This window comes from Athene cunicularia, assembly GCF_003259725.1.
Source record: "Athene cunicularia isolate RWA chromosome Z unlocalized genomic scaffold, athCun1 chrZ_part1, whole genome shotgun sequence".
Classification (NCBI taxonomy): Eukaryota; Metazoa; Chordata; class Aves; order Strigiformes; family Strigidae; genus Athene; species Athene cunicularia.
The window spans coordinates 24,936,504-24,950,821 of NW_020799142.1; the positions used below are offsets into that span (position 1 = coordinate 24,936,504).

At 43.7% G+C, this 14,318-nt stretch overlaps 1 protein-coding gene across 1 annotated transcript in view; it reads left to right on the top strand.

The window, feature by feature from the left end:
- The window catches only part of PDZD2 (PDZ domain containing 2), a 139,605-nt gene that overhangs the window by 89,418 nt on the left and 35,869 nt on the right, over positions 1-14,318 (top strand). Inside the window, exons 6-7 of the mRNA XM_026865822.1 lie at positions 11,654-11,765; positions 13,751-13,899. Coding sequence (XP_026721623.1) covers positions 11,654-11,765; positions 13,751-13,899 — 261 coding nt within the window. The remainder of the gene's footprint in view (positions 1-11,653; positions 11,766-13,750; positions 13,900-14,318) is intronic.

Genomic DNA, 14,318 nt, shown 5'->3' on the forward strand with positions numbered 1-14,318 from the left:
AAAGTTCTGTCTGGTTTTCAGCAATGGCTTTTTTTTTTTTTTTTAATCGGGTGTTTCCTTTCCAGATTAATGTAGTGCTACAGGAAGCTCGAGGTAGCTGAGGTGCACACCATTATGAATCATAGAATCGTAGAATGTCAGGTCAGAAGGGACCTCAAGGATCATCTGGTCCAATCTTGAAGACCCAGCCATGTGAACCCGCCCAGAGTCCTTCAGCATGGGCCTAAGTTTGGAGCCTGCTCCAATGTCCATCCCAGTGCTGCTGCAACTGACAGTGGTAGTAGCCTAATTCAGAGCCAGTTTGATTTGCCTGCCTGGCTGGCTCACTCGCCCCGATGGCAGTAACTCTGTGCTTTTGTAAAGCATTGCTGGGGGATGGAGGGGGAATCGCAGAAATCTGAGTACAATAAACACATTGGAAGAATAGCAGCAAGTTTGGGGTTTTTTTCCTCTTTCTTTTACTTATTTTTTGTTGGAGGGGATGTAATTCAGAGGGATGTAATAAGTTATTGGTGACTCTCAAGACCTCTTCTTTTTTTTGCTTGAGCTGCACATGAAATCCATCCTCTTTTAATCCAAAGCACAGGATGTCCTTGCATTCCCCTTGTAATTGCTGTCTCAGCCTCCGGAGTGCAGACGGGGCTTTCTGCAGCACAGTGTAGGCAATCTGTACAGCATAGACCCTCAGCTCTACCTGCAGACTGATCCGTCCTCATCAGATCAGGGCAGCCTGAGCTGATCTGGGCTGTGCAAATCCTGCAGGCCACGAGGCAGGACACAGGAAGGTAAATGTGTGGAAGAGATAAAATTCACATGTGGCTTTTTACCACCTCGCAAGATGAGGGGGGATTTTTCATAGAAGTATAGTCATATAGGTTATTGCAAAATTGCTTTGGAAATTTCTGTTCTTTGCTGCTAGCACTCTTTTGATACTGAAGTGTCTTCTCTTTTTCTCATATATATTCCATTATATTTATACTAAGATAAGGGATGACAGTGTGACTGATGGTTAAAGCAGGAACTAACCTGGACTGCTTTTAATCAGTGCAGATATAATTTAGACTTCCAGGTGGGTGGTACCCAAATTCTGGACCAGGTAACTGAGACTATGGTCTCAGTGTAAGCATCAGTGTGAGATTTGAAGCTGATTCTCAACCCAGCTCTGGCCAGGAGATGCCTTTCTCACCACCAGTTTCTCACCTCTGAGAAGAGGTTAATGAATTTTCTTGTTTACTGTGCGGGGCTTTATAGAGACTTAAAGGGACACTGTCAGGTGCTGGGTGTTTAGGTAACAAGTAATTCAGTGTGATTTATCATCAGCTGAGGCTTCACTGTCCCTTTTCTGACCAGCACAGTGAATATGTAATTCTTGAGCAAGTGTAAAAGATACTACAAAACTTGCAGGAGCAATTAGGGTTGTCTGAGGTCTTCTTTCATTAACTTCACTGTGAATATAGTTCAGAACCACTGTTTATAGACCTGATGGACTTGCTGTTAATGCCTTAGCACCTGATTGCTTAAAGGCTGAACCAGGCAGAAAAAATAACCATTTGGAACTAAGGTGTGTATCCAGATCTTCATCCTTATAGTTATTTAGAATTCAGATGGACCAGGCCCTCAGGAATCTGATCTAAGTTGTCTCTGCTTTGAGATGAGGTCTGGACCAGGGACCCCCAAAGGTCCCTTCCAACCTGCCTTACCCTGCGATTCTGCTGTGTTTTTACAGTCTCCTTGTGTAAAGCCCTGTTTAACATGAAACATCCCTTAAAGTTCTAACAGTTCTAACTTGAATAAAATTTGTGCTGCCAGGCAGAAAAAGGATTGCATTAATATCCTTAAAGTGCATTTCTTTCAGAGCTAGTTTAGCCAAAATGTTCCTTAACTTCAGCTATGAAATACCAGGCCACAGAGTTGTCCTGGTTGTGCTGAATTGTCCAGAGTTGTGCTGAGTTGTCCTGAGGCACTTTGGGGATTTTAAACTACCACCCACCCAACTCCCGCCAAATCCATATTTTGCCTTGTGCAATTGACATTGCTATTTTAAAATGTCATTATTTATGTCCAAGTGAAATAGGATGATATGATAGTATTTGCCTTTTACGGTTTATTTTTAATTCTAATTCACTTTTCTTAGTATTTCTGTTCCTTGTAACTGAATCTGTCAATGTATTGGAGCAACCTGGGAAATGAGCTCTAAGGAGAAAGCAGGTCTGCCAAGAATTTGCTAAGTGTCTGATGAATTTGGGGCATTTTGGTTCCTCAGAGAGAGAGTTCTTAGTTGCCTCACAAGTTTTTTGCCCTTGTTTCTGGTAGTGCTATGTTGTTCAATATATGATGATCTGAGTATTTTTGAAATGTTCAATTTCAGTGACCAGCTTTATATTAATGGTTGAAATTCCAAAACGTTACTAAACACAAGAAGAGGATATCTGCCTCAGGAGGTTTGGATCTGTAATTGCTGGAGGCAGGGAGGAAGGGCTGGGGACTGTTCCTCTGTACTTAATCTTGTGCTTTCCCCTGGGTGTCTGCCTCTCGTGATGCTGGAGGCAGGACCCTGAGCTGAATCTATTCTGTGCAGAATAGAATTGTACAAAAGAGAAATTTCTTATTTGGGAAAGGAGGTCATCATTATCCCTACCTGTTGACGGGGAGCTGGAAAGGGAGTCTGTTTGCCTCCCCATGCCCAAGCTCGTCATGCAGGCAAGCTCTGAGGACACAGCCTCTGGCAGCATCCCCAGCTACGTGACCCTCAGCTGTGGAGTGGCAAGCTGCTTTTGCTCAGTTTAATTATTTTGTGTTGACCTGAAGTGCTTGATGCGTACCTTCACATGAGCTGTGGGCACATTGCATGCAGAGACAGCCGTGACCCAGCAAGGTCTTGATTCTCCTACAACTGACAGAAACAGGATGTCTCCAGTTAAAGGTTTCTTGCAGTGAGCTGGGTTTCCTTATCCCTGCCAAAACCCACTTGTGTTTTTTGCAAGACATGCAGCTGAAAGTGGATGAATAAACCTGTTTTGTGAATTTGAAGAAATGCATTTGTTTACTCCCTCCTTCCCCATTTTTATTTTTTTATCTGAGCCATAGGACTGCTTAGTTATTTTCTGTCATAAGCCTTTCTGTCTTACCAGGGAATCCATACGTAATTACCTGTAGCCAGAGAAGCATAGTAAGGAAGAGGATAACAATGCCTTAAGTTTAAAAACATTTTTGGGGTCGAAAGTTCTTTTGGAAACACTGGGAGAGAATTTCGGAGAAAGCATTAGCATTGAGAAGGAACAGGAAGCATAACTCAACAACAATTAAATGTGTGCAGAGCGCAGGGAGGGACCCTCATTACTTGGAGGACTTGAGTGTTCATTCCCATTAGGGCACCGCATTCTCAGAAGAGGTTGCTGAAACACGGCTCACTCCTCAAACAGCACTGCATGGCTGAAAAAAGGCAAGAAAGAGCTTTTGCTGGCAGAAATCTGCTTTGCAATTAAATGCTTTGCTTGACAGGGGTGGGGGGAAAAGATGAAGAGCTTAGTGTGAGGCTCAGTTATGGCCAACCCTTGTCCTAGAGAAGGCTTTAATAACTCCTTTCCTCTTCATGGTGAGGGCTAGCAATGTTTGCAGATCCTGCTTTGTGCCAGATCACCCTTGGAAGGGGTAGGTGAGGGCAGAGTCCAGCCACACCTGAGCATGGTTTGGAGCTGGCAGCTGTAAATGTCACATTTACTGAAAGTCTGGCAGCACTACCTTTTTGAGATACAGTCTTGTCCAGCATATCCATGGATCTGTGCCCGTGCAGTGCCTTTCACTGGTGTCGTAGCTGAGCAGACACACTGTGTCCTACAGCAAATCCAAATGCAAGTTTTAGGAATTTGGGGAAGAGAAAATGAGAAAATATTTGGGGACCAAATCTTGTTTGCCCAGTGTGACTGTTATTCTTGTGTTGTTTCCAGAAGCTGTATCACATTAATATAAGCAATTGCAATTCAGCTTATTGCTGGGGGGACGTTAAGTGATGGACTGATGGTGGTGGCGTGATGCTGACAAGGTCTTGGGGAAGGTGTAGGCACACATCGCATGAGTTTGGGGAGGACGAAGAGTGGTGAAGGGCCCTCAGGGGGGCAGTGTCATTGAATTACTGTTTTTCACACATTATAAAATTCACCTGCCAAGGAGGCATTAACATGAATGTGTTCTTCAGATCAAGAGGGAGTTCCTCAGCAGCAGTTGCATCCCTGCCTGTGCCTGGCCCCAGCTCTTCTGGGCTCTTTCTACTGCCTCTGAGTTAAAGGCAAGCCCAGAGAAAACTGTTTCATCCAGAGGTCAGTACTCTGAAGGGTTCCTTGTAGATATGGTACAGCCTACAAATTGTGAAATGTCTTCTGTTGCTTGGGCTGGTGGAAGATAACCTTTTTGACTTGTCCATAAACATCAGTGTAGACAGTGTCCAGAGTTACAGTTTTCTGCTCTTCCTGTGTGATATGTTTGAAAGCCAAGTCAGCAGAGTAATAGAAACACAAGTTTATCTACAGTACAGGTTCTACACTGTCTTTGTTTTTGTGAATGAGGGTTTTTCCTATAAAGCAACAGATACAGTACAGCCTGTCTCTCCTTTGGCTGTTTGGATAACTGCCCAGTTTTGAAGGAGATGAACTGCCTTTAACAAGCTAAAAATAACCCCCTCATGGCAGTGGAACAAGAGATGCTGTCACAGCCGTGCAGTTCACATACATTAACAGAAGGATGATAAAGGCTGTAGGATTTGAGAGTTAGCGTGAATGTCGTATCCTCACATCTGCAGTGTGTTTATCTGCAAATTCTTTTGTGTGTACATGGGTCCAGTCTTGGTTGGGCTCAGTTAAAACTCATTTGAGATGTGCTATGCTTGAATAAATGTGACCTATGTACTGTATGAGGCTTCAGATCCTTGTTACAAGTATGAAAGACACTTAATGCTTACATATTTTATATCTTCTCCTGTACTTAGGATGATATAAAACATGGTTTTGAAGCTGAAATCCAAAGCTCTCCACCAGCTGTGTCATGGGAATGCTCTCTGCGGATTGACACCCGTATTAGGAAGGTCTTGCTTCACTCTTAGAGTTGTTTATTTTGAGGACTGTTCATTGCTTGCTTTGTCCCTCATCTTGAGGAAAAAGATTGTAATTTAAAAAAAAAAAAACAAACCAGAAGCAATTTATTGTTTGTCATGATGCATAGGCTTTGGATTTGTGCTAAGCCATGAATGGTGCGTTTGTTAAAGAAAATGAAGGAACTGGAGCACCTTTCACACAACTTGAGTTCCATGTTTGTCTCCTCTGTTTATCTGGGCCAATCTTCTGGGACCTCTCTGCAGCACATGGAGACATCTCGTGGGCAACGACTAAACTGCATGCAAATGTGTCATGCATTTGATGTTTGGGGGAAAAAAAGAATAAAGCGTAAGAAAGAAAACAGCAGTGATCTGTTTGTGCGCCATTCCAGAAATGTATGCATTTGATTGCCTTTAGCTTAGAAGCTGTTTCTAGTGAAAATCATAATATATTACAGAAGAAGAGTAATCTGGTCCAAAAAGCACTGGGAACTGTTTAGCTGGGAGTGTCTTACTATTTCCAAGGCGTGTGTTGTCTGTGATATCTGTTTCTTGGAGAACTTAGCTGTATTAGCTATTTCCTGCATTTCTTACTATTTAAAAGGATATTTTAAAAGTTTTGTCTCTTCAAAACATTATTACTAATTTAAGCGACTATTTGGGAACCTGAAAATGAAATCTGCTTTGCTTAACTACAGCCTGACCATAAATATAACATTGCACCAGTGAGTCTTTGGAGCCAGCAGAGCTGGGATCCTGCTACACTGAGAACCTGCCAGCATCCTTTGGGCCATGGTCAGCACATTGGGGCTCCTGATACCCAATACATTTTGAAGTGTCTTGTAATACATAGAGCATTCTGGAAGATGAGAGCAAGTCAGCTCTGCCATAGTGCATTTCCAGTCTGTTTGAGGGTGCATGGGCAGATACTGCTCCTGGCTTTGTGCTGGTGAGTGCCAGGTTATGTTTCATGTACAGGTTTGTGTGGAACTGCTCAATAGACTTGGTAAAGAGCAATAAAGTTAACCACTGGGTTTTGTACTGCCTGAAGCTGACAGTAGTGCCATTTCTGGCAACTACTGCATTGCAGTGAAGGCTTAGGGTGGCTTTTGAAAGCAGGCATTTGGTAGAATAGTAGACGAGGCATTCTTAGAGATCACTTTAAAGTCTTCTGTTTTGTTTATTTGGCATTTCCACCTATTCAGAAGATAGGGCAGCTCCAGTTCTTGAGTGTTTATCAGATTTCCTGATCTCCTGCTGTGCTTGAACCGGGAGTTTTCTAACACTTTCTTTATAATTAGGTAATAGAGGCCTCAAGTTCCCATCCCTTTTGCCCAGGCAGGAGGAAGCACAGACTGCACCCAGTAGTACCAGCGTGGGTAGTTCCCAGCCAATCTGCTGGGGAAGGTGGCCAGTGCATTGTTTCATAGTGGTGCTAAATACAACCCAAATCAAAGCCTTCTGGAGTCTCGCTGGTGAAGCCTGCCCTAACCAATGTGCAGAGCTACTGCCTGACCAGGCATCTTCGCACTGGGGGGGGAAACCGGGACACCAGGTGTTTCTAAGATGCCAGTTAAGGCACTGAATTAGTGCTTTCCTTCCTTTTTCCTCCATCTCTGGCTCCATTTGGATCTCTAAGTTTGTGCCATGACAGAGGGCAGCAGCAATGCAATGGTGTTTGAAAGAGGGGAGTCATGTAGCTTGCACCAAAAATTATTAAATCTGGGTTTAATCTGGACTTGTTGTAAGACCCATGGTTCAGTCGAGGGAGCTCTCTGGGTGTTGGGAGGTACTGTGTTTCAGAAAGGTGCCTCTGGGTGCTGCAGCCTCTGACATGGTGCATCCTGGATCATCCAGTTCTTTCCAGCATCTGGACAGCTTTGTGTATGCCCTAAAACAGAGCGATAAGCCATGGAAAACTCAGTGCTGGCCAAGGTTAGAAAATCCATGTCCTCCACATAGTTTGCAGTGTTAATTCCAGTAAATTATAGTTCTGCTGTTTGTAATTTATCTGGGAGATGGATTCAATTAAATTGAAAAAGAGCTAATTTAAAAGTGAAGGTATTTTAGTTTCTGTGCAAGGTAAAGGGGCCTGTGGAGTTCCCTACCTACCAGGTATATTTAAGGCTTAAAGCATGCTGTGCCCCATAAAGCAATAAATAATGGCACAAATAACTGGGACAGCTAGAATTATAATAGATTTTGGAAGAAAATCTCAAAAACTTTTGGAAAGGTTAAAGCCTTTAAGGCATCATCTAGTTTTGAGGGATTAGGAAGAAAGACTTTGTGCAGGGTTTCGGTGAAGCCAGGTTTGCATCATGCGTTTTACACCTTTCTCTGAGGTCTGGTGCTGGCTCCTCTTGGAAGACTCATTGGATTCATCCTGCCCTACCGGCAGCAGCGTTGGGAGCTTCACAGTTAGATATGTTTGGCATAGTGCTTCTTAAGGAAAAACTGGCCTGCTGTGTCAGGACTGAAGAAGATTAGGAATTATCCCTTGGAGCTTGTGCAGAGGCATGGCCATTCCTCTTTCACATTTCTGTTTTAAAGAAGGGCAGTGGACTTGCTGGTGGACTTGCTTTGCCAGTACAGGTAGGGCTGAGTTTGGTATGCTGCAGACAGCTCAATGTAATTCTCACTGTTTCACTCCCAAACCATCACATTAAACTTGTCTATACGTTGCTAGCGCTCCTCAGCAGAGAAAGCCAACAGGCTGTGCCATGGGGAGTCCGATGGGCTCGCTGATGGGAAAGGCAGCAGCTTAGGAGCTCTGCAACCACAGCAGTAAAGCAGTTTGCTTATTAAATTGTATCATCCCCTGTGTGCCGCCTTGTTTTTCTAGATTGGTGACGATTGCCAAGCTGTTTGCAGTTAAACAATGCAGACTCTCATAATCGTGCTTCTCATCTCGCCTAATTAAGGGCCTGGTCATGCTGGAGCTTTGCCCAAGTGAGTACTCCGGGGGCAGTTGTTCGTTCTGGTGTGGTGCCAGGACCGCGTGTCCATGATAGTGCCATTTCCTTTGAAATCAATTGAGATGTCACCATCACTTGATCCCAGAGCTACTTAATGAACTGGCAAAATGGGCTCTATTTTTAGATCTCCCTTCAAACTGCTGTGCGTGTTAAAGCTCCCCTTGTCCTTAATGCTGGGACGGCGTTGGGCAGGATTTATTGGTTTAGTTTAATAAAAGGCTTACAGAACTGAAATAATAAGCTCCGTTTCCTTAAAAGTGAGAAAAATTAAAAAGGCATGGTTAAATCCAGGCAGCCGCCTTGAGACAGTAAAGTGATATGTTCACGTGTGGCCAGAAGGATAAGGTGGAGCTGGGTTTTTTTCTTGCCTACATTACAGGAGAGCCAAAGATTACAGACGCAAGACTTCGGGGAGTTCTGGCAAGCTTTGTGGATTGGATTTCTAAGTGTTTTTTGAACAGGATAAAACTCTTGGTGGTTTATTAGACAAGCTCAACAACTTAAAGAATACCTACTTCATTGTTAATGCTGGAGTGTCTTCCCCTACATGTTTATAATTAGTGTCAGAAAAGTATTTTTGCTAAAATAAGAAATAAATACAGACATAGGTAATTTAGATGTTTTTACTTTTTATTGTAGTCTGAAGCCAAGTTGGATAAAATGTAATTTCAGGAAGCTACTGAGAATGCCTTGAGGCATTCCCTAGTATTGGTGTTTGCGCACACATGCCCTTCTGGAGATCATACGTGGGTTTGGGGGTTTGCTCTCTGTAGGTTCACAGCTTCCAGGATTGTGCAGTAATAAGGTGGAGGAATGGGGTGTACAATTTTAATGCAGGTGGCAGGTTTTTTTCCTCTCACCCCACTAGATGGTAATGTATGTAATTGCAGAATGCATCTGTACTTCAATTCTGTTGCAGTCAAAAATAAATAAAAGCAAAAAAACCTCCAAACCAGACTCAAACCCTGCGTAGCAGAAACACAGGATGTACCAAATGGGTCACCCTTGAGGCCAGGTTCAGGGTGTAAATTGGCTGTGGGAGTAATGATTTCAGCATCTCTCTGTACACTGCTGCAGACTAACTGAATTTTTTCCCATGCTCTGAGCTGGAGGAAGCAGTCCAGCTTTGGACTGGGAGTTGTGTGGTCTCATCAACTGCCCATTCCATGCATGCGGCGGAAACAAAACAGCTCTAGAGCTCTGGACCCAAGCTGGGTTGTGTTCTGCTCCAGAAAAGTCGTGTTGGACCCATTCCTGCCTGTTAGGGTAGTTAAACAGCATGCCAACAAAACTGGGTGGTTTGGTGAGGCATCCCTCTTGTTTTTCTTCATCCCTACACTTCAAATATTTCTCCACCACAGTGTTAATACTGCTTCTGAGTACTGATTATATTGCACACCTTTAGAACCACTAGCTGTGTGAGTTTTGTGTGTTTGTACAAATGATTTCTACCTTTCTACAAGGGAGGCATTCTCATGTAATAAAGAGTATTTTTGCTTATATGGTAAATTCTAGTGTAACTTTGTGTGATCCATGAAGTCCCAGCTCACTTCCAAACACTTCTGCTGTCTTCTACTTATCACTGTCTCTTGTAGGGACAGTTTGTGATACTTTGACTTCATACTGATAACTGATGGTTTTAGTCTCCTGGGTGGGATTTTGGATCTGATTTCTTACATCTTTTCTGGAATGAGTCCCTCATTAGGATGGCTAAATAATAAGCACTGTTTTTTCCAGACTAATGTAGTTTCTTCAGATGAATCTGATTACATGGAGCTGTGAGCTGCATCTATTTGATGATAGAAGTCGACTCTGAAGTAGTTACTGCAATGTCTTGAAAAATCAACAAGAACTAGCTAGGATGTGCAAACTATGTGTAAATTATCTGTAGCTGTTCATGTTGAAGGGGGAGGAATAAAAACCAGTTTTCTGCCCATTTTATGTTTTCCTGAAATTTTTACCCTTTGAACTGAAATAACGAAGTCTAGGCTCTGTGCAAAAGATAAACCTTGGCATTCTTGGTTTGGGGATAAGAGGGACTGGGGATGGGAGACAGGTTCAGGGGACGATTGCCAATTTTAATCTTGAATGGTGGAAGTAGAAATTGTTTTAACAGTAAGAATGTTTGGTCGTTTGGGTGGGATTTTTTTCTTTAACTGACTTCACAGAATCATCTAGGTTGGAAAGGACCTTGAAGAGCATCTAGTCCAACCATTAACCTAACACTGGCAGTTCCCAACTACACCATATCCTTCAGTGCTAAGTCGACATGACTCTTAAACACCTCCAGGGATGGGGACTCCACCACCTCCCTGGACAGCCCATTCCAACACCCAACAACCCCTTCTGGAAAGAAAGACTAAATGTCAGGAGGTATAAACTTTCCCTGGCGCAACTTGAGGTCATTCCCTCTTGTGCTGTCACTTACTACTAGGTTAAAGAGGCTCATCCCCAGCTCTCTGCACCCTCCTTTCAGGGAGCTGTAGAGGGCGATGAGGTCTCCCCTCAGCCTCCTCTTCTCCAGATTAAACCCCTCCAGTTCTGTCAGCCGCTCCTCCCGTGCTCCAGACCCTGCACCAGCAATGAAGGGCAACGAAGCTGGTGACTTAACGCAGTTTACATAGTACATTAAAAGTATGATGAAACCAGTAAGTGATTGTACTAGAAATTTTCTTGTCCTTGCCACGAGCTGTCTGAATAATTGTGCAGAGGATGTGTGGTGAGTGATGGGGTGAAAACGTAGAAGAATTAATGTGTGCATGGGGAGTGTGTCAAGGATCGCTGTGTAGTGGCACATCTAGGAAAATGTGACTGCTGTAGCTGGGTCAAGGAAGCAGTGAGTGAAGAAGGTCACCAGGGTCTTCCTCAGCACGTGGGTTGAGGAGGGTCTTTGTGGGCTTTGCACATGGACAGCTCTGCTCATCCCCGACCATGTGGGAGCAAGACACAGGGCACATGTGGCCATGCTGCTGTACATTGTTACCTTGTATTGTCACCTCCATCTAGGCAAACATAGCGGGTAAACAGACTCCGCATTTATTTGGGCTGACATGGTTGCAATTCCATGTGTAAATTTAAGCTGAGCATTTCCAGGCTCCTAAGTTGTATAATCTTCATAACTTTCTGTTAAATTAGCTTTTAGTCATGATGCGTTGTTGTTCGGCTTCACACACTAACAATAACACTTTTTAAAAAGTGCTTTTCTGTATAAAGATGTGATGTATCTGGAAGCTTCGTAAACTGAACAAACTGCAATGACTCTACATTAAATTCTGATAAAATCTGGGCTGAAGCACTTGAATGAGGTGCTGTGGATGCTGGAGGTGCTCTGAGGACTTTACTGTGGTACCCTGCAGAGGATCCCTGGCCCTACTGAGCTGTACCTGTATCCCTCAGTAAGATCTGCAATAATGCCCAAAGGCATTGCTGAAAATTACTTACAGAAATGTGTACTGGCTTAATACAATGACATGTTTTGGAAAAAGAGATGATGTGCAGTGGAATTTTTTGTCCGTTAGTAAAAATGAGAGGAATTCCATCAATTTCTCCGGTTTACAAGTAAATAATTTTTTTTTTTGAAATTTTTTTTGAGGTGATGGAAACTGAGAAGTCTCAAGATCCAACCTGTGCAGAAGTGTCCAAAGGAAGCAACCAGAGTCCAACTCTGGGAAGTGGCATACTGAAATACAGAAGTCGATCCCAAGGTAAAGATAGGTTTATAAAAGATAGCAATAGTAGAATTTTTATGTTGTGTGTTTTTTAGCTCTCTCAGAGTGGGATAGGATTTCTTTCCTTTGGAGATCATATTAGTTTAATTTGGAAGGAAAATCCCAGATGTAAGATGTTTGCATTCAGCCTCCTGATTTGAACTATTGTATAGACAGAAAGATGAAATAAAATTTTGGAAGCTTCTTTCCCTTCTCTCTTTCTCTTTCTCTCTTTTTTAAACATTTACATTCTATATATTTCAGTGTGCTCTGATACTGAGGTGGGAAACATGTTTCAGCATGGTATTACCAGAATATTCATTTTGGTGAATACTCCCCAAATTTTCTGTTGCTTTATCCCCAAGTCTTAGCAGTAACCTGCAAAGCTCAATCACATTCTTATCCCTAATACTTTCTGAGGCTGCCTCCCTCCTGTGTTCACCTTCATTTCCATTTACTGAGATATTTTTAGCCTACTCCGGGGAGTTCCTTTGCCTGTAGCCCCCACAGCTGTGTGTTGGTGGCTCACTGGGGATCCAGCCTCGGCTCCCATGGGTGCTGCTGCCCCTGGGCTGTGGGTGAGCCTGGAGCATCCCCATGCCTGGTCCCAAGCCTGGGCTGCAGCATGGGAAGAGCAGCTGCCTTCAGGGGTGGGCAGAAAACACAGGAATATAACTACTCTTCTAGAAAAAGAGAGGAAAAGGGTTAGTTGTAGGTGCCAGGATTTGGAAGCAGAAGTGCCAGGATGCTGGGTCCTGCCAAGATAGCTGTCCTGGCTGTGTGCTGAGCAGCAGTGCCCTGTGTGCCTGGGGAATGAGGGCTTTAAAAGCAGAGGTAGTTTCACATCCCAAAGCAAGGAGAAGGTTTAAACTGCACTCTGGGTAGTAGCTACAAATTCTGCCTGTGGATGCAGCATCAGAATTGCTTTAATACAGAGTGAAAACTAGCAGCTGCCCCAGCTCTGTGCTCCATCCCTCCCTGGTACTGGCAGCAATGCTTGCACAGCCTGTGGGTGAGGAGGGGGTAGCAGAAAAATGGGTTTGGGGCTCTCCTGGGCAAATCTGCAGTGGGTCTCCCTCAGCCCATGGCTTGTGAGCCCCATCCCCAGAGCAAGGGCAGGGCAGTGAAGATGAAGGGAAAGCAGAGCTACCCCTTTCTGTGTCAGCTCCACCTTAACGTTGCTTTAAAGTAATCTTGAAACCAAATCGTGAAATCCAGCTTCCCTGAATTTGGCCTGTCTGTGTCTTAAGTTTTCATCTGTAGAATAGGGGCTAATGGCCCTTCCCTGCATGGCAGGGAAATGTCAAGGATAAATGTGCAGGAACTGCTGTGACTGCAGGTCCTGTGGGGACCTCGGAGAAAATAAGGATGGGAGGAGCCCTAGTTCAAGGAGTGGGGTACTCTGCAGCTAATTTCAGGATGTCCTTCAAGACAAATAATTCTGTTTCTTATGTGAACTCTACACTCTTCTCCTCTTTAAAACAACTAGGATCATTGCCAGAAGGAAAGAAAATAGCATCTATTTGGCACATTTTTCCTTTTTCCATTCCAGAAAAATTTCCCTCAAAGTGACATGACACCTCCAGAAATGAATACTGCTACAGTGTCGAGTCTTTTAATTTTAAATAAATGAAGCTTGAGAGCTTAGTGTACTGGCAAGTGCCTTCGGTGAGAGCAGCTGAATTTCTTTTCTGTCCCTGAGCTACTGGCTCAATTATCTTCTGCTTTTCCTTACTACCGTGAGCGACAGCGCTGAGGAGTTCAGCATCACTGAAAGATCATAGAAAACCTGTGACAGCAGGAGAAGTTTTTAGTTAAGGATGATCAAAACTAGCTTCTAACTGCCCATTTGGGAGCTCCATAGTTTTGTTTTAAGGCACTGTTTAAGCTGGGATTTGCAGGAGGTGATTATGGCAGGCTGGCAAGAGGATAAAGCAGCTCTGAGATATTTGCAGGATGTGTTTCTGTGGTTTTTCCCTTAGGTGCCGGATCCCGCTTGGAGTCTGTGGGAGAAGACGATGAGCTGATGGTGGAAAATGGGGAATCGAATTATGAAATAGCAGTGAAATATTCCCGGGGTGGAAGAAAGCACTCTCTGCCCCAGCAGCTGGAGTCAGCAGGAGCCAGGCAGGTGGGTGGAAAGGCAGGGCTGCTCTGAGCGCCTTGTGTGCTTGATCTGTCTGGAGCTCATAGAAGTGAGGGTAGTAAAGCAAGGCCACGTAGGTACATCACAGGAACTGAAACCAGGCCTGGACACCAAAATGCAATGCGCTGGCCACCTACAGAGAACTTCTTCCCTCTGAGAATGGTGGAAGGGGGTACTTCTTACTGTGGCAAGAAGGTCCAAAGGCTGATTTTACAAGTTGAATTTCTGGAGATGTGAGAACTTAAACAAAGAAATCCTGAGTCTCTTTATTTTAATGATTTGGTGATGTAGGCTTTTTTTTTTTTTCCCCCTTTTTTTTTTTTTTTTTTTTTTCCAAAGCAGATAAGGACTTCAGTATATCATGAGGCTACCCTTAATCTTTTTAATTTAAATTGTGGCTGGTA